Source organism: Cnephaeus nilssonii (genome assembly GCF_951640355.1).
Source record: "Cnephaeus nilssonii genome assembly, chromosome: 9".
Taxonomy (NCBI): Eukaryota; Metazoa; Chordata; class Mammalia; order Chiroptera; family Vespertilionidae; genus Cnephaeus; species Cnephaeus nilssonii.
This window is the reverse complement of record NC_137080.1, coordinates 4,416,820-4,435,931: the sequence shown is the minus strand read 5'-3', so window position 1 is coordinate 4,435,931 and position 19,112 is coordinate 4,416,820. Positions and strand designations below refer to the sequence as shown.

The 19,112-nt window shown below is 55.9% G+C and overlaps 1 protein-coding gene and 1 long non-coding RNA gene across 2 annotated transcripts in view; both read left to right on the top strand.

Annotated features, from left to right (window-relative positions):
• The window catches only part of SYTL3 (synaptotagmin like 3), a 47,963-nt gene extending 29,248 nt beyond the window's left edge, over nucleotides 1–18,715 (top strand). The window contains exons 7-11 of the mRNA XM_079779824.1: nucleotides 1,514–1,638; nucleotides 5,842–5,976; nucleotides 10,467–10,645; nucleotides 14,780–14,882; nucleotides 18,426–18,715. Of these exons, the coding sequence (XP_079635950.1) occupies nucleotides 1,514–1,638; nucleotides 5,842–5,976; nucleotides 10,467–10,645; nucleotides 14,780–14,882; nucleotides 18,426–18,599 (716 nt within the window). The 3' untranslated portion in view covers nucleotides 18,600–18,715. The remainder of the gene's footprint in view (nucleotides 1–1,513; nucleotides 1,639–5,841; nucleotides 5,977–10,466; nucleotides 10,646–14,779; nucleotides 14,883–18,425) is intronic.
• Nucleotides 1–19,112, top strand: part of LOC307105335 — a 280,088-nt gene that overhangs the window by 245,525 nt on the left and 15,451 nt on the right. The gene's annotated exons all lie outside the window — the stretch shown is intronic.

Here is a 19,112-nt window from a genome sequence, read left to right as displayed (position 1 = left end):
TGTGTCATGAGGCATCGCTGCTCTAGAGAAGAGAGACGTGCCTCAGGCAGTGCGTGCGGGACCCCTACTAAATAGCCAAGAATAAGGACGCCCACGCGCCCCCTCGGGGACCAGAGGGGTCGCGGGCTGTGCTGCCCAGTACGGTAGCCGCAGCCACGGCCACAGGTGGCTCGTGAAATGTGGTGCCTGAATTAAGAGTCAAAACACAGGGTTCTGGAAACTTAGTATTCAAAACTAAGTTTAAAATTTCATTAGAAAGTTTAATATCAATTATATATTTGAGCAATGTGTGGATATAGTATAGTATTAAAATTATCTTACCTTTTCCTTTTCTATATTTTTAAAATATATTTTTATTGATTTCAGGGAGGAAGGGAGAGGGAGAGAGAGATAAAAACATCAAAGATTCTAGAGAATCATTGATTAGCTGCCTCCTGCACAACCCCCACTGGGCCTCCTGCACCCCCCCGACTGGGGACTGAGCCCGCAACCCCCAACCCCGGCATGTGCACTTGACCGGAACCCGGGCCCCTTCAGTCCATATCCACTGATCCAAACCGGCTAGGCACCTTTTCCTTTTTGAAATGTGGCCACATGGAGATTTGAAGTGACAGGAGCCATCATGGGCCGCTGCTCTAAAGACAGCTTCCAGGTCGTCCCTGGAGAGCGGCAGGGATCCGGGGAGGAGCAGGGGTTCAGAGGGGGCTTGTTTTGAGGTGTCCTCTCACGGCTGTGATGCATCCTTCTCCCAGACAGACCACGGTTACCTTGCAAACCAACATGTAAAGCCATCTTTTCCGGTTTTGCTTATTGAAATAGTTATAAGCACGCCGCTCTTCAAAAAGTCAAACTCACTTGCAGTTGGTTATAAAATCTTGGGGAGGCCCTAGCTGGTTTGGCTCAATGGATGGAGCCTTGGCCTTCGGACTGAGGGGTCCCAGGTTCGATTCCAGTCAGGGGCACATGCCTGGGTTGCGGGCTCGATCCCCAGTAGGGGGCGTGCAGGAGGCAGCCATCAATGATTCTCTCTCATCATTGATGTTTCTCTCTCTTCTCCCTTCCTCTCTCTGAAATAAATAAATAAGTAAATAAGTAAAATCTTGGGGAGGGCCCCCTAAAACACCGGCTGTTTGGCTGGGCTGCCGCCTTCGCGTTTGGACAGTCGGACACCTGGCGTGTAGCCTGGAGGCAGAGCCACCCGAGTCAGAAGCTCTTCCTGTAACTCCCGCCCTGACGGTGGCCCTCGGCCCACAGAGGGGTGTCCCGCGGTCACCTCTTAGGGCTCCCGCTCCTCTGACCCGAGGAGCACGCAGTGTCTGGAGACCCCCGTTTGTCTGAGCTCCCCCTCCCCCAGGCCCCGGAGCTGGGTGCTGGGCACACGCCACCCTTGCTGCTCCATTCACCCGCTCTCCTGGCACCGTGGGCCCTCCCCTCCTGTGTGGGTGAGAGAGTCCCCTCGGAGGCGCCTCAGGTCTGCGTGCCTGCCTGTCACCTCCCGTGTCTTGTTTTCTAGAACTTTCCAAGTCCCAGAACGACATGACCTCGGACAAGCAGCTCCTCAGCACGGGCCCCAGGCCGGGCGCCAGCCGGACGGAGAGGCGGAGCCAGAGTGACACCGCCATCAACGCCGCCACCAGGGTACGCGCGGGCCACGGGCAGCCTGGGACTGCCTTCCTCCAGGGACTCCGCTTCTTTTATAGCAAAGCATCAGGCAGTCTGCAGACACATCACAGGCGCCTCTCGTGGGGGCTGGGCCAAATGAAGGTCAAATCAAGGTCCGTTTGGAAAACAGTTCAGAGCAGGGAAGGACCCAGCCTCATTCCAAGGGCCCGGGGTTCCCCGAGTCCCTCCAACCCGCCCAGCTTCACCGCCCACCACGGCGGAGCCCGGAGCAGACAGCTTCGCATGTTCTGCATTCCCATCCCCTAGTGCAGTGGTCGGCAAACTCCTTAGTCCACAGAGCCAGATATCCACAGCACAACGATTGAAATTTCTTTTGAGAGCCAAGTTTTTTAAACTTAAACTTCTTCTAACGCCACTTCTTCAACATGGACTCGCCCAGGCTGTGGTATTTTGTGGAAGAGCCACACTCAAGGGGCCAAAGAGCCGCCTGTGGCTCGCGAGCCGCAGTTTGCCGACCACGGCCCTAATGTCTTCAGTGTACGCCCCGCATCAGGGGCACAAATGAAGGACAGGGCTCAGAAGGTGATTCTGGAGGCAGACACCTCTCTTCCTCGCCTGGGTGGGCGCAGCCTCTCTGATGGGAACTCAGGGTCAAGGGCGGGGCATACCCGGCCCTGTTCCCGGTGCAAAGCCCAATGGTCAGTCCTTCAAATAGCCCCGGGCGGTCGTGTTCTCACGGACCCACTAACGAGGACCCGGGCAAAGAGACGCGGGGGAGTACCGCGGCGGGAAGGGCCGGGCCGGGTAGAGCGGCCGCCGGGGCCACACTGCGCGTCTGCTGGGAGAGGCCCAGCCCCTGGGGGCCGCCTGTTTCCGGTTCTGGGGTCACTGCCGTGGGACCGGCCTCCCCGGCATCCACAGGGTAGCTCTGGCTTTTGGATGCTGATACAGCCGGGCACCCGTGGCATCCTCCCTGCTTCCTGCGCCCCTGGAGCAAGCCTGCGGGCAGTCCTAAGGTTGTCAGGTGGGGGGAGGGCGTCCCGGGCGGAGGGAGGAGGCAGAGGAGGGCACGGCTGTGGCTCCCGCGGGGTGGACGCTGTCCTGTGAGGGCGTGTCCAGGTCACTGCCACGAATCTGCCTGGACCTGCTCACAGCGTTTCGCAGGCGTCTCTGTCCGCACCTCACCTGGTGAGGGGATGGCTGGTTTTCTGTGTGTTTATTTAACCTTCACCCGGGGATACTTTTTCCATGCGTGTGCTGGGGTTTGTTTGTTTGTTTGTTTGTTTAGAGAGAATGGAAGGAAGGGAGGAGAGGGAGAGGGAGAGAGAGAAACATCGATGTGAGAGAGACTCGATTGGTTACCTCCCGAATGCACCCCAACCAGGGCCGGGGATCGACCTGCAACCGGGGTCCATGCCCTTGACTGGGAACCAAACCCTCGACCCGGCAGTCCGTGAGCCGATGCTCCAACTATTGAGCCACACCGGCCAGGGGGAGGGCCTGGATGTGTTCAAGAACAACTTAGCCAGTGTTTATAAAGTGCGTGCCGAGCATGGCATGACCTACAAACGCTAAATAATTACTGGGCTGAACTCTACAGAGCACAGCTTTCATAGGACACTTGTCAGACGGCCATTACACGCCCTGGCTGGGAGCTCACGAAGGTTATGCCCACATTTCGTCGCAGCACGGCGCCTGCCCTCTGGGTGGGGGCTGTCACGCCCACGGCGCAGGCGGCCACAGCGAGGCGCAGACATAGGAGCCACTTTGCTTAAGGCCACGGTGACCCCGGGAGGCCGACTGAGAAGCGGGCAGGATGCCCCCCGGGTCACTCGCTGAGCTGCCTGCTCTGAGATGTCCCTGCGGAGGCCCCGTGAGCGGCCCGCTGCGGCAGGAAGGGAACGCGCACCGCTCCTGCGAGGCGCCTGTGCACCCAGGGGACCCGACTGTCCATCCTGTAAAGTGTGGGTGACCCATGGTGACCGTAAAAGGAGACACCCATTAGCCAGGAAGGAGCAAAAAACTCTGTAAGGAGGGGCTGTGTCTGAGGAGCGGGCCGCGGACCGCGGTGGAGAGAAGACTATTTCGCTCTGTGCGCCTGGAGCTGTGATGTTTCTCACGGACTCCTGAGACCTAAAGAACCCCATCCCCCCCAGGACCTGGCGCTTCCGACACATCCCCACCTGTGGCGGCCCCTGGAGGGCTCACCAGCCAGAGGAGGGAGGCGAGCCATGAAAGCACTTGGCCCTCAGACTGCAGGACAGTGGCCTTGCTGATGGCCGGGACAGGTGGTCTGCTTTTCATCGGGGACGGAGCTGGGCTCAGAGCGGATGTTCCTGGGCAAGCCCCGCCTGGGTCTTGGCTGGTACCCTAGTGAGTGAGTGTTTGTGTTGAAAGGCAACCCTCCGCCCTGGCCAGTGTGGCTCCGTGGGCTGGGCGTTCTCCCGTTCATCAGGAGGTGGCCGGTTCCACTTCCAGTCAAGGGCACGTGCCCAGGTTGTGAGCTTGGTCCCCGGTAGGGAGTGTGCAGGAGGCAGCCAATATATAGGTTTTGCTCTTATATCGATGTTTCTCTTTCTCTTTTCCTCTCCTTTCCTCTTTCTCTCTAAAAAATTATTTTAAATTAAATTAAATATTCTTTAAAAAAAAAAATAGGCAACCCTAGCTGCAGTCTCGGAGGCGGCAGAGGGCTGCTCTCCCTCTGACCTGAGAGCAGCAAACATCCCGAGCGCACACTGCGCGGTTCCATCGCTCGGTCAAAGCAAGCCTCGTGCTTACTGGTCCCTCAGCATGACCATTGGCCTTCCTCTGTGCAGGGCGGCCTCACGCAGGCGACCACTGTCTCTGTGATCTGCCCCAAACGAGGTAGCTCTGGAAATACATTAAAACGTCGCTGTGGGGGCGGGGGAGCCGGTCTCAGCCACACGGACAAGCTGCTCTCGGGCCGTGTTCCCCTGGATGAGGTGCCGACCGGACAAACGCACCCGTGTCGCCCAGAATGTGCTGGGGAGCAGGTGACACCGCATGCCGGGGTGCGTTCCTTCGTCGGTCAGAATGGGCGGGGCTTCAGAACAGGATGGACTTCTCATCGTTTCAGATATGTACGTGCACTGCTGCTTCCCTGCAGCTTCCCAGGGCCCTGACCTAGGAGCCAGCCTTCCACCCCGCGCATCAGAGTCCCACCGACGCCCAGGCAGCCCCTCCGGCACCAGCCCTCCCTCTCCTCTTCCCATTTCCATGGTGTGTCCACTTCCTGCTGGCGAGGGGGACCTCGGAGGACCGCCTCTGCGTCCTCTCCTCCTTCCCTTCTCGCTCCTCCTCTCTCTGCCCCCAGGGCGTGGGTGGTGGGTGGGACATGGCCTTGCTTACCACAGGCCCGATGCAATCGAGTTGATGTAATTGAATTTTGGAGGTAATCTCTTTCTTCATTTGTTCTCTAAATTCTCACTTAGGTTTTCATTGCTGAAAATTATGACTGTGGTGTGACTGTGCTATTTTCAAGTCCTACTTCTAAAAAAAGTCTCCATTCGGAAACCTTTGCATCTTCAGCTGGAAGTTTCCCCATCTGCCCACTGTGCTCATTGTTCTGTCCTCACACTGTCCAGCGGACCGTCCCAGCCACGGCCTCACGTGGCTGCTAGGCATGTGGAAAGTGTCTAGGACAGCCAAGGAGCTGAATTTAATAATTTTATTTGATACCAATTAATTAGAACCTGGATTTAAAGGTTCTAATTAATTGAACCTAGTGGCTGCCGTCTTGGAGAGCCCAGCTGTATACATGATAAAAGCACCCATTTTTCATAAGGAGTCGTCGTGTAAGATTTAGAGATATATTTTGATTTTTCCCTTTTTTCTGGGCTAAAACTCTGCCTGTCCAGTGAATATTACATTTTGTGTGATTAAATGCCAGGGTCATTATCAAGGCCATTTCTTTAAGACGCTCACTAATCCCTAGTAACCGACCCATACTGGTCGTGCCTACCCAAGGCTTGGTGATGTCCGCTCAGGGCCGCACAGTGTGTGTGTGTGTGTGTGTGTGTGTGTGTGTGTGTGTGTGTGTATGTGTAGGCTTTTGCCCAACCAGAAGGGCGCCTGCTGGGATGTGCGCCTTACTGCCACCGGTCACAGATGCAGGCTGTACTCGCGGAAGTCGCCACATGTGAACAAAGGTGAACTGGGGTACAGACTCCGTGCTTCATCCTGTGTTTCCTTTTCCAGAAGGTCAGCGCCCCCGATATCCTGATGCCTCTCAGCCAGGAGAGTCCCAAGCGCTCCCCTAACCCTGTTTCAAAGCAAGAAGGTCTCTCAGCCCACCCAGCGCCCAGCACGTTATTCTCAGGAGGCTCGAGGCGGGTGAGTCCCCGTCCGTCCGTCCGTCCGACCGTCCGTCCGTCCAACGGGGGGTGGTTGCACGCGGGCTGGCTTGGTCGGCCGGGGTGGGAGCGAGTGCTGTTTGTGGAATGAACTGGAGCAGAGATGGCGCCTGGAGGTCCCGTTGACCTAGGTAGGGAGCTGGGAGAAGCCTCCCTCTCGCCAATGGTGTTTCTTACATCGCCTCCGTGTGGACATGTTGATACAGACAGAGAGGAATTAGTAACCTATAATGGTGTCTTCGGATGAGAAGTTTTTCATTTCGATGAAGTTTATCAAATTTTTCTTTTATGGCTGTTTCTCTGTCTTGGCTGCTCACAAATTGTAAACATATTCTCCTACGTTTTCTTCTAGAAGCGTTATAAACGTTCAGCTTTTAGGTATAGGTCTTGATCCAGCTCACTCATTGTTGTGAATGGTGTAAGGTAGAGATTGAGGTTCATTTTTTCCCTACGGACACTCAGTTATTCCAGCACCATTTATTTAAAAACCACCCACACCTCTCATTTCTCCGCTGACTTCGGTGGCTCCGCTGGAGAAGTGTGAGTCTTTCTCTGGCTCCTCTGTCCAGCAGTCCCCACCCTTTCGGACCTCACGGGCTACCAGTGGTCCTCGGCCCACGTTTGGCCACCGCTGCTCTGTTCTGCTCACTGATCGCCGTCCATCCTCATGCCGGTGCCACGCTGCCCGGATTATTGCGCTTTGTTGGAAGTCTTGAAGTCAGTTTATTCCTCCAACTTTCTCTCCTTTCTCAAGGTTGCTTTAAACATAGCGTCTGTTTATAGGCAGGCCTTTTATTCACTCATTTTCTTACTTAAAAGCCTTAAACAAATGCTCACTTTATGCCTAAAATTGGGGTATATTGTCACAGATCCTTGGATGAGGGGTCCTGAGGCCTCGATTACAGTCAAAGCCTTTTCGTTAACTAACTGATCTGAAAGAATCATGAAAACTTTTAAACTTTAGAGTCCTCATCAAGGAAGTGAGTATCAAAGTTGTTCTTTTTTTAAAAAAAAAAAAATGTTTTTATTGATTTTTTTAGAGAGAGAGGGAGGGAGAGGGATAGAGAGAGAGAAACACCGATGAGAGAAATACCATCCACCGGCTGCCTCCTGCACGCCCCCTCCTGGGGATCGAGCCTGTGCCTGGCCGGGACTCAGACAGTGGCCTCCTGGTTCCAGGTGGATGCTCAGCGGCTGAGCTACCCTGAAGCCGGGCTCAGAGCTGCTCTTTTTCCTTCACTGGATTGCTTGGAGAATGCAATGAGAGCAGATTTCGGGGCATGGTGTTGTGGTTAAGAACTCAGCTTCTAGAAACCAAGCTCTTGGTTCACATTCCAGCTCCTGGAACGGGATCCAAGATGCTGCACCGTGTCCCCTTTTCTGGGGAGGAGGCATCCAGGTCCCACCACGTCTGTGCGTCCACGCTAGTCAGGAGCTGCGATGCTCTCAAACACAGATGGGGCTCACACAGTCCTCTGGAGGGTCCCTCCCTGCCCCGCTCTTGCTGAGGCAGCCGGGCAGGCGGGTCGCATTCGGCTGCGGGCCTGGCCCTCTGCGTCTCGGCTGCCCCAGGCTGTGCGCTGGGGTGGCCCTGCAGGGCATTTCAGCAGCTCCTGTTGGAGGGCGCTCGGCGCCTCAGGGCCAGGCGTGTATACCTGAGACTAATTCAGAAAGATCACGGTCCTGATGAAACACGTCCCTGAGGGCCCGGGAGGCAAGGGCCGCTCTAGAACGTTCTCTCCTGGGGTTGAAGCCTGTGTGGATGGAAACAGGGGACCACAGGGGTGGCCTCTGAAGGCTTTTCTAAGACCCCGGGCTTGCCTCTGCCCCAGGCGACGAGGGACCCGGGAACCCAGCCAGCTTGGGCCTGCTAAGCCGGATCCCCCGCTGAGCCTTCCCGGAGAGCCCGAGGGACAGCCTTCCCCGAACTGCCCAGGCCCCACCAGACCGGACCCTGAGCTCCTCCCTGGGCCCGAGCCACGGCTTTCTATGCCCGGAAACCCCCACACACAGGCAGAGGCCCACCCCAAATGGTCCCCGGGCCCCACGCGAGCTAACCCCCCACCCCCACCCCTTCCCCTCTGTTCACGCCACTCAGCTACACGGCCTCTCGCTGGCCTGGGACTGAGTCAGACTCACGCCTGCTCTGGGGCGTTTCTGGGGCTGCTCCCTCCCCAGGCACCAAGCTCCCTCACTCCCTTCCTCCAAGTCTTTGCCCCAAGGTCACCTTCACAGGGAGGTCAGCCCCCGCTCACCCCTGTCCTCTCCTGCTCCCCATTCACTCTTATCACCCTACAGCCTGCAGCTGGCTTGCCTGGTGTTGACTGTCTGTTGTAACTGCCAAGTGCCCAGAGCAGTGCCTGACCCCTAAATGGCTCCCAGTACATATCTGTGGGAAGGCTGCCTTCATCCTCATCAGAGCTGCCATTGACTGAAAGCCTACTGTGTGCTGACTACTGAGCGAGCTGCTCCCCCGCCCAGTCCGCTCACAGTCTCCTCCGCGGACGGTGTGATCATGCACAAACGGGAAACAGAGGTTCTCCGAGGGGACCTGACCTGCAGAGCCGAGTCGCCCCCCAGGGGCCGTGTGAGCCGGAGCCAGGCTGTTGGTGCTCCCCCACGGGGTTGTCGGCCTCTGAGACCGAGCGGTTTTCCGGAGCCCAGCTCCTGGCCCGGCTGACCGGCCGCTGCGGTCGTGCCTCGGCTGCCCTTGGTGACCGCACGGAGGTGTGCGGTGTAGCGGCGGCTTCTGTCGGCGCCGGGGCTTTTGTCACCGACAAGGGCACGGGGCCTGGCTCGCAGCCGCCGCCGATAAGCTGTGACCTTCAGAGAAAGGGCCGAGGGCGCCCTCTGCTCGCAGCCCTGCCCTGCGTTCGCGGGGACAAACGTGGTCGCAAAGGGGGGGCTGGCGTGTCAGGCTCACCTCACCGCTCCTCGTCTGCAGCCACCGGGCCTTGCTTCCTGGCCGACTTGGTGGCTCTGCGATACCTTAAAACCGTGTCTGCTGTTTGTCCCGAGTCCCAGCTGTTCCTGGCAGAGGAGTCGGGTGATACGATTCAGTCTGGCAGCCCGAGGGGCGCGTGCGATGATGCCAGTTTCGTTATCAGACGTTTTCAGCACCTCCGTCCGGCCCCCCCCCCCCCCCCGCCCCCCGCATCTCCGAAGCCGCTCACGCCTGGGCCCAGCTTCCCCACCCATCAGCCTTGGTCCTCCCTGTCCCCGCCCCTCACCACGCCGTGCCTTGTGGAGCCCGGACATTTTTACGTTGTTTTCCGTGGGAACGGCGGTGTGGCTGTTGGCAGGTAGCCTTCTTCAGAGCCGGAGGCCGGGTGTGTGGAGTTGGTGTGCTCTCGGCATTCGTTAGCTCAGGCTCGGGCCCTCTGATGCGCTGGTTTGGTTTTTATCTCTCTCTAGTGAGCGAGAGAAAGCCCAGGCTTTCTGCTTCGTTTCTTTCCAGGGCGTTGCTCAGGGTGGAGCAGGGGTCCTCAAACTTTTTAAACAGGGGGCCAGTTCACTGTCCCTCAGACCGTTGGAGGACTATAGTTTAAAAAAAACTATGAACAAATTCCTATGCACACTGCACATATCTTATTTTGAAGTAAAAAAACAAAACGGCAAAAACACCCGCATGTGGCCCGCGGGCCGTGGTTTGAGGACGCCTGCTGTGGAGGAACGACCTGGGAATTCGCAGGAGAAAGCCATGAGAGTTCCCTGTCTCAGAGTCAGCCCTGAGTGGTTGCATGCCAAGGGGGCACGTGTTTAAGCAAATGATGAGGCGGTTTGCTTTGTCTTTTAGGCACAGGCATCCATTCCACGCAGCTTACCGCCATCATCTCAGCTTCCAGGGCCCTAACTTGGGGGGGGGGGGGGTTGGTTTCCATGTGGGTACCCAAAAGAAGGTAAACATGATGTATGGTTGTCTCTGACTGCATACCCTCCATACTTATTACCTTCCACTCATCCTCACCACAGCCCCGGGAGGCCCGTATTAACTTCTCCATTCGGACTTTGACACGGCTAATGAGTGGCAGAACCAGCATGTGCACCCAGATCTCTGTCCCCACCCCCCCACCCCCCACCCCCGGCACTGAGCCCCACACTCTGCTGCCTTCCCCTCGGCTCCTCCTGCCACGGACTTATCTGTCCTCTGAGACTTACCTTTGCAGAATCACACAGGAGGTAGTCTGCTGTATCCCCCATGATTTGTGTTAAAGGATAAGATTCTGTAACCTTTGTTGCTAGGCAAAGACCAGATCTAGGCAGGACAGGAGCTTGTGAGGGTTCCCATCTCCTTAGAACAGAATCTGTGGTGACTGACGTTGGCCAAGAACAAACTCTAGCTATTAACTTCATGTGAGTCGGGATGCATGCTCCGTGTGGATTTTGATTTATCTGATATCTTGAAATCAGAACTGCGAAAGAATTGATAAACTGTGAAGTAATTTACTTTATCTGTCCTTTTTATTTCAGGGAAGTTTAATTAGCATTAATAGCACCTGCACGGAGATTGGCAATTTTGACAACGCTGCTGTCACTGGAGAAATAGAATTTGCCATCCGCTATTGCTTCGAAACCCGTTCTTTGGAAATACGCATCCAGGCCTGCAGGAACCTTGCTTACGGAGAGGAGAGGAGAAAGAAGTGCAACCCGTGAGTTCCTGGGTCTGCGTTTTGACGTGAGATGACAGGCATATTAATCCCGAAGTTGAGATGACAGGCGTATTAATCCCGAAGTTGACAGGGAAAGTCCACATTAACCAACACAGTCGTAACAAAAAGAACAAAAAGTAGAAAGACATACGTCAGGAGCCATTATGAAGTTCCAGTAGCTCGGAGAGTGTGTTGTTGGTGCGAGGCTAGGTAAGCAGGTTGGCAGAGCAGAATCAAAAGTCCAGACACAGACCTGAGCATCTACGGGAAGTTACACCATCAAGGGGCTATTAGAAGTCCATGCATAAATGGTGTTGGAAATTTGACTTTCCATAGAGGAAAAATAAAATTAAAATCCTGTCTCACAGAATCTGTAAACAGATTACATTTCTCTCCAACCGATAGCTATGCAATGGTGTCACGTTGTTTTAACATGCATTTCCTTGATGAGTAACAAAGATAAACAACTATTTATAGAGCGTCAGCCACTCAGGGCTTCCCTTCTGTGGACTTCCTGTCATCGGAACGATGGCCGGATGGGAAGCATCAGGGACCCCTCTGCCCGCCCGGACACTAACTGCACTGGCAGCATCTGTCTGATGCAACTGTTGTAACTGGAGTCTTCGAAGGCTTGCGACTTGCGGCAGAAGGCTCCCATGGTTACGTGGAGTTAGCATCAGGCCATTCCAGCTCTCAGCACAGTAGCAGCTACCCATCCTCCACCTCCAACCCTGGGCGGGCAGCTGCGCACGTGTTCCTGAGCAGCTTGCACTCAGCTTTCAGGAGCCAGGGTGGGCGAAAAGGACCCTGTCCTCCAGAGATCAGGGATCTGTTCTCTGGTTGCTGATTGCTCCTTCTGATCACAGAGGCGCGGACGAAGAGGTGTAGAGCCATTGTTGCTTCATCTCCTCCCAGCGCGGCACTAGCTCCCCCTCAGGCTGATGTAACTTGCAGGGTTTGTAAGGGCCAGTGCCCTCATTTGTCTCCCTTTTTCATTTGTTATTTTTTTCCCCTCTTGGAAGCCAGACACTACAGACTAGGATATTCAAAAGGAACCGCAGAGCAAGAAAAATTAGAAAATAAGCATGCATGCTCAGGAAAAGGTACAGGCTCAGGAAAAAAACTGAGTTTACATCTCAGGCTTATCTTGGGCACAAGATGAATAAATAACAAAAGACAGAAAACCGTGGGAAGGGGGAGAATCTGATTTCCAGAGTTAACACATTATTAGATACCAATGTCCAGTATTCAACAAAAATAGCAAGACATATAAAGAAACAGGAAAGTATGGCTCATTCAAAGGGAAGTAATAAATTAACAGAAACTGTCCCTAAAAAAGATCTGATGACAGGCTTACTAAACAAAGACTTTGCAACATTATCTTAAAGATGCTCAAAGAACTAGAAGAAGATGTGGAGGAAGTCAAGAAAATAATGTGTGAACAAAGTAGAAATATCAATAAAGAGATAGAGAACCTAAATAGGAACCAAAAAGAAATTCTGCAGCTGAAAACTCCAATTACTGAAATGAAAAATTCACTGGCGAGATTTGAAGGCAGATGTGAGCAGATGGAAGAAGGGAGCAGTAAATTTGAAGAAAGGTCAACAGAAATTATTGGGTTTGAGGAAAAGAAAGAAAAAAGATCGAAGAAAAGCAAGCAGAACCTAAGGGATCTGAGGGCCACCATCAAGTGGACCAACATCGGCATGAGGGAGTCTCAGAAGGAGAAGAGAGAAGCAAGGGGCAGAGAGAATATTTGAAGAAGTAGCTGAAAACGTCCCAAACTTGATGAAATACATGAATACAAACATCAAAGAAGCCCACTGAACTCCAAGTAAGATGAACTCAAAGTGACCCACCCCGAGACATAGTATTAACAAACTTTTGAAAGACAAAGAGAATCTTGAAAGCAGCAAGAGAGAAGCAAATCCTCAAGAAGATCTTCTGCAGATTTCTCATCAGAAACTTGACAGGCCAGCAGGCCAATGTATTCAAAGTGCTAATCTATATATATAAAAGCCTAAGTGACCATCTGACTGTTTGACCATCCAACGGGTAGCTATGACGCACACTGACCACCAAGGGGAAGACTCTCTGACTGGTAGCTATGACGCACACTGACCACCAGGGGGAAGATGCTCAACACAGGAGCTGCCAAGCTGTGATGACTTGGCAGCTGCAGTTCTCAGTGATGCACCCGGAACCAGAGAGGAGGGAGCCCGATTCTGGGATGCGTCACCCCACCTGGGATGCGGGCCCTCTCGCAATCTGGGACCCGTTGGGGGATGTCGGAGAGATGGTTTCAGCCCGATCCCCACAGGCCAGGCCAAGGGAACACAAATCCATGCACTGGGCCTCTAGTATATAATAACTACCTCCGTATTAGTAATTACTGTACATGTACATGAATCAGACTCTCCAATCAAAAGACAGAAATCAGCAGAATGGGTAAAAACATAGGATCCAACTATATGTCATCTTTAAGAGACTCACTGTAGATCCAACAAATAGAAGATACTCCATGCAGATAGTAACCAAAAGAGAGCAGGGGTGGCTATATTAGTATCAAAGCTAAGTCAACAAGGTTACAAAGGATAAAGGACATTATCCCATATAATAAAAGCCTAATATGCTACGTGTCCAGTCGTCCAGTTGTCTGTTCAACCAATCAAAGCGTAATATGCTAATGACATGCTAAGGCCTCTCAACTGCTCGCTATGATGTGCACTGACCACCAGGGGGCAGACACTCCGATTGGTAGGTTAGCTTGCTGCTCGGGTCTGGCTGATCAGGACTGAGCGAGACAGGCTGGACATGCCCTGGAGCCCTCCTGTGGTCTCGCCCCAGCTGGCCAACCTCCTGCGTCCCTCCCCAGTCCCGATTGTGCACCAGTGGGGTCCCTCGGCCTGGCCTGTGCCCTCTCGCAATCCAGGACCCCTCGGGGGGATGTCAGAGAGCTGGTTTTGGCCTGATCCCCCAGGCCAGGCCGAGGGACCCCACTGGTGCACGAATTCGTGCACCGGGCCTCTAGTATACTAATAAAAGGTGTAAAACAGCAAGAAGATATAAAAAATATAAATGTCTATGCACCTAAAAACAGCCCATCAAGACTATGAAGCAAAAAACTGACAGAGTTGAAGAGAGAAATGGACAGTCCCACAATAATCCTTGGAGATGTCAATCCTCCACTCTCAGTAATAGAACAACCTGTCAGAAGAACAGTGAGGAAACAGGACTTAATGTCATAAACCAATTAGACACATGCTGTGATTTTATTTTGGTCCTTTAAGCGATGCGGGTGTATTTCATACGTCCTCATTTGTGTGTGTGGGATCTGATAATGGTCAACAAGTTAACCGTGAACAATGAGGATCGGTGCCGGCGACCTGGAGTCCTTTCCCAAGAACTTTGATTGACAGGGAAGAAGAGGCTGAGCCTGGAGCGCCAGGGGGGGACCCAGATCAAGGGAGGGCGACTGCTCTTTGCTTTGGGGGCGTTGAGCCTGTTCCTAGCCTGTGGGAATAGGCTCGCCTGGTCAAGGGGGGGTCATTGCCATGGACAAAGCTGCCGGAGAGCCAGGGAGGAAAGTCTCAGGACCTGGGCAGAGGGACCGACCTGGGACAGGGTCTCCGGGGCGGGCAGAGTGCTGGTGGAGGTGGCCTGCCCCGCCGCCCCGCCAGCTCAGCCGCAGCCCCAGTCCGCAGAGGGCTGGTCCGCACGTCAGGACAGGCTGAGGCCCCGCAAGGGAAGAGCACACCCTGCCCATTTCCGCTTCTCTGTGGGGTGGGGGCTGGATGGAGTGACAGGTGGGGGCGGACAGACTGGCTCGTGGCCTCTGCATCCAGAGATCCAAGAATTTGCCCCCCTGGAGGCCCCCCCCCTCGAGCCTGGCAGGTGGGCAGCGTCAACTCCAGGGGTGGGGGCTGGGCAAAGCAGGCAGCATCACCCACCCAGACACATTCCAGGGGTGCTGGCCGCAGACGGTGTGGACAGAAGCTGTGTCCCCAGCATGGCATCGTGCACGGTCCGTGGCGGCCCCTGAGCCCTTCCTATCAGCGCCCAGCTCAGCAGCAGGCAGGGCAAAGATCCCCGCGCCCTGCTCGCCCTGAGCCTCACCCGCCCTGTCTCCTCCAGGTACGTGAAGACCTACCTGCTGCCCGACCGGTCGGCCCAGGGCAAGCGCAAGACGGGAGTCCAGAGGAACACGGTGGACCCAACCTTCCAGGAGACCTTGAAGGTACTCCCTGGGCAAACATTCACCTGCTGAGTCTCCCCGCGGCGGGCGGGCACAGGGCCAGAGTCCACGAAGGCTCCTCCAGACCCTGAGTCAGTCAGACAGGAGCGCAGACGCTGCTGCCCGCCCGCGGGGCTGGCCGTCGGGGTCAGGGCCCGGCCGCCCCATCGCCCTCCGGCCTGCGCGGGAAGAGGGCAGAGTCTACACGACTGTCCACTGAGTGATTTCCGAGAAAACGGTGGGAAAGAACCTGGCTGCCTCTCAGCTTTTACAACCGGGTTGTCCCGGCGAGTGTCTGTAACTCCCAGAGAGGCCTTCGCAGGGGGGCACCCGCACCCTCCACGACGGGTTCACCGTCTGCAGAAGCGCCCCTTTATTGCAAACCCAGGTTCTCCTTCTTTTAAGAAACAAAACCGACAGAGGGAGTGTTTGGGTGTTCACCTTCCTTGGTGCTAAACATGATTTGTGGTTTAGGGCAGGGATGGGGGAGACGCCTCACACTGGGGTTGAGCAGGGAGCAGGGATGATGTGTGGGGGACGCAGGTTACGTGTGGGAGGCCCCAAACTGGAAGGACAGTCCAGACTCACGGACCTGTATCCATGGAGGCTGAGAAGCCCGGGACCCCGTGTGCCCAGACTGGAGAGGGGTGGGCTTGGCTTGGCTTCCTGGCGAGAAGGGCATTTATGAACTCCCAGCTGGGCCGTCCGGCAGCGGCACCGCGTCCCGTTTGTGACATATCCATGCTGCTGCTGTCTGTGCCCCTCCTGTGGCCGCGTGCTTTATCCACCCCCTGAGCTAAGGGTTCGACTCCCCATCTACCAATGGGGAAACTGAGGCGTACTGAACCCACAGTGGACTAGCCGTCCTCAAAAGGGATGTGCATAGGGATCCCCAAGGGACTACAAAGAAAGGCAGGCTGAGACCCAGCAGGTGTGGGCGGGGCCTGGGACCACGCGCGTACCAGCCCCAGGAGACTGGTCTCCAGGTGGCTTTGCTCAGGGACCTGCTGGAAGGAGTCTGCAGAGATCTGTCTCCTCACACCTTCCAGGTGGACCTCTGAGACTGCTCAGCCGTTCCATCAAGGAGTTTTTTGCTAGAGAGAGGTAGATGCTTATTTACATTTTATGAAATGAGATCAGATTGAGGATGGACTACATTTTAGATACATATTTAATTGTGTAATTTGATTTTAAAAGTTTAACTTGTTGAAAATGCACGCAGAATCTCGTTGGTTTTACCCAGCACATTGTGAACACTTTGGTGGTCCCGGGAAACTTCCCGGAGACAGTGACAGGAATCAGTGTCCCTAATCTAGTCTAAATCCAGAGCATCCGGACACAGTCTTCACAGAAATGCGTTCAAGACAGAAAAGGGGAATGTGGAGCAGCCGAGCGATCTGAGAATTCTGCGGAAATCAGAATTTCCAGTTACCATTTGTTTAGCACACGGGGGTTCGCACATCCGGGGCCAGGGGCCAGGTCCGGGTGGAGGAGCCGCCTTCCGCCAGTTTTGAGGAAAGTGTCCACGACAGTTGGGGCTCTAGACATTGAGCGGCAGAGTTTCCTGAGCAGCATGCTTGGAGGGGCGGGGGAGGGGGAGGGATGGAGGGGCCCTCTCCCCGCCTCTTCCTGGACATCCATCCCCACTGAAGGAGGCCCGCCATGGGCCCGGGACGGGGCGGGCAGCCCTGGAGTGCAGGCTGACCTCTCTGTCCCATCCTCTCTGTTCCGTCCTCTCTGCTCCGTCCTCTCTGCTCCATCCTCTCTGCTCCGTCCTCTCTGCTCCGCCCTCTCTGTTCCTCCCTCTCTGTTCCCTCCTCTCTGCTCCGTCCTCTCTGTTCCGCCCTCTCTGTTCCTCCCTCTCTGTTCCCTCCTCTGTTCCGTCCTCTCTGTTCCGTCCTCTCTGTTCCGTCCTCTCTGTCCCGTCCTCTCTGTTCCGTCCTCTCTGTTCCCTCCTCTCTGTTCCCTCCTCTCTGTTCCGTCCTCTCTGTTCCCTCCTCTCTGTTCCGTCCTCTCTGTTCCGTCCTCTCTGTCCCGTCCTCTCTGTCCCGACCTCTCTGTTCCATCCTCTCTGTTCCGCCCTCTCTGTTCCGTCCTCTCTGTTCCGCCCTCTCTGTTCCGTCCTCTCTGTTCCGCCCTCTCTGTTCCGTCCTCTCTGTTCCCTCCTCTCTGTCCCGTCCTCTCTGTTCCGTCCTCTCTGTTCCGTCCTCTCTGTTCCCTCCTCTCTGTCCCGTCCTCTCTGTTCCATCCTCTCTGTTCCGCCCTCTCTGTTCCGTCCTCTCTGTTCCGCCCTCTCTGTTCCGTCCTCTCTGTTCCCTCCTCTCTGTCCCGTCCTCTCTGTTCCGTCCTCTCTGTCCCGACCTCTCTGTTCCATCCTCTCTGTTCCGCCCTCTCTGTTCCGTCCTCTCTGTTCCGTCCTCTCTGTTCCCTCCTCTCTGTCCCGTCCTCTCTGTTCCGTCCTCTCTGTTCCGTCCTCTCTGTTCCGTCCTCTCTGTTCCGCCCTCTCTGTTCCGTCCTCTCTGTTCCCTCCTCTCTGTCCCGTCCTCTCTGTTCCTTCCGTCCTCTCTGTTCCCTCCTCTCTGTTCCGTCCTCTCTGTTCCGTCCTCTCTGTCCCGACCTCTCTGTTCCGTCCTCTCTGTTCCGTCCTCTCTGTCCCGTCCTCTCTGTCTCGACCTCTCTGTTCCGTCCTCTCTGTCCCGTCCTCTCTGTTCCGTCCTCTCTGTTCCCTCCTCTCTGTTCCGTCCTCTCTGTTCCGTCCTCTCTGTTCCGCCCTCTCTGTTCCGTCCTCTCTGTTCCCTCCTCTCTGTCCCGTCCTCTCTGTCCCGTCCTCTCTGTCTCGACCTCTCTGTTCCGTCCTCTCTGTTCCGTCCTCTCTGTCCCGACCTCTCTGTTCCGTCCTCTCTGTCCCGTCCTCTCTGTCCCGTCCTCTCTGTTCCGTCCTCTCTGTTCCCTCCTCTCTGTCCCGTCCTCTCTGTTCCATCCTCTCTGTTCCCTCCTCTCTGTCCCGACCTCTCTGTTCCCTCCTCTCTGTTCCGTCCTCTCTGTCCCGACCTCTCTGTTCCGTCCTCTCTGTTCCGTCCTCTCTGTCCCGTCCTCTCTGTTCCGTCCTCTCTGTTCCCTCCTCTCTGTCCCGACCTCTCTGTTCCGTCCTCTCTGTTCCGTCCTCTCTGTCCCGTCCTCTCTGTTCCGTCCTCTCTGTTCCGTCCTCTCTGTCCCGACCTCTCTGTTCCGTCCTCTCTGTCCCGTCCTCTCTGTTCCCTCCTCTCTGTCCCGTCCTCTCTGTTCCATCCTCTCTGTTCCCTCCTCTCTGTCCCGACCTCTCTGTTCCCTCCTCTCTGTTCCGTCCTCTCTGTCCCGACCTCTCTGTTCCGTCCTCTCTGTTCCGTCCTCTCTGTCCCGTCCTCTCTGTTCCGTCCTCTCTGTTCCCTCCTCTCTGTCCCGTCCTCTCTGTTCCGTCCTCTCTGTTCCCTCCTCTCTGTCCCGACCTCTCTGTTCCCTCCTCTCTGTCCCGTCCTCTCTGTTCCCTCTTCTCTGTTCCGGCCACAGTACCAGGTGGAGCTGGCCCAGCTGGTGACCCGGCGGTTGCAGGTGTCGGTGTGGCACGTGGGCACGCTCGCCCGGAGGGTGTTCCTGGGAGAGGTGATCGTTCCTCTGGCCACGTGGGACTTCGGAGACAGCACCACGCAGTCCTTCCGCTGGCACCCGCTGCGGGCCAGGTGACGGCTGGTGGGACTGGGCCTCCCACCGGAGCGCTTTTCTGAGGGACCAAGAAGAGAAAGCCGCCCCAAACCCTTGGCCCGGTGACTGTGCTGGGCCAGGCTTTGAATGTCAGCTTCTGCCCGGCCCGGAGCTGGGGGGGGGGGGGGGGAGGGGAGGGGTCCCAGTGCGCCCAGGTGGCAGGTTTGCTTCCCAGTCGGCGCACAGGCAGGTCTCCGCCCGTGAACACACAGTAAGTGGAGCAACAGTCCCCTCCGTCTTTCTCCCAAATCAGTACGTTCGGAGTGAAATAAACAGCAGCTTTCCGGGGGAACGGCTCCATGTGGACTTCCTGTGGGCTCGGCCGAGGGGCTTCCACTGCTCAGGTTCCTTCAGGACCCGAGGAGCCCTAACCTCAGTGTCACCCAATGCCAGCCTGGGTCCAGCCTCCACCCCTGGCCCTGCCCCCTGCCTCTGCCCCCTGCCCCTGCTCCTGCCCCCTACCCCTGGCCCTGCCCCCTACCCCTGTCCCTGCCT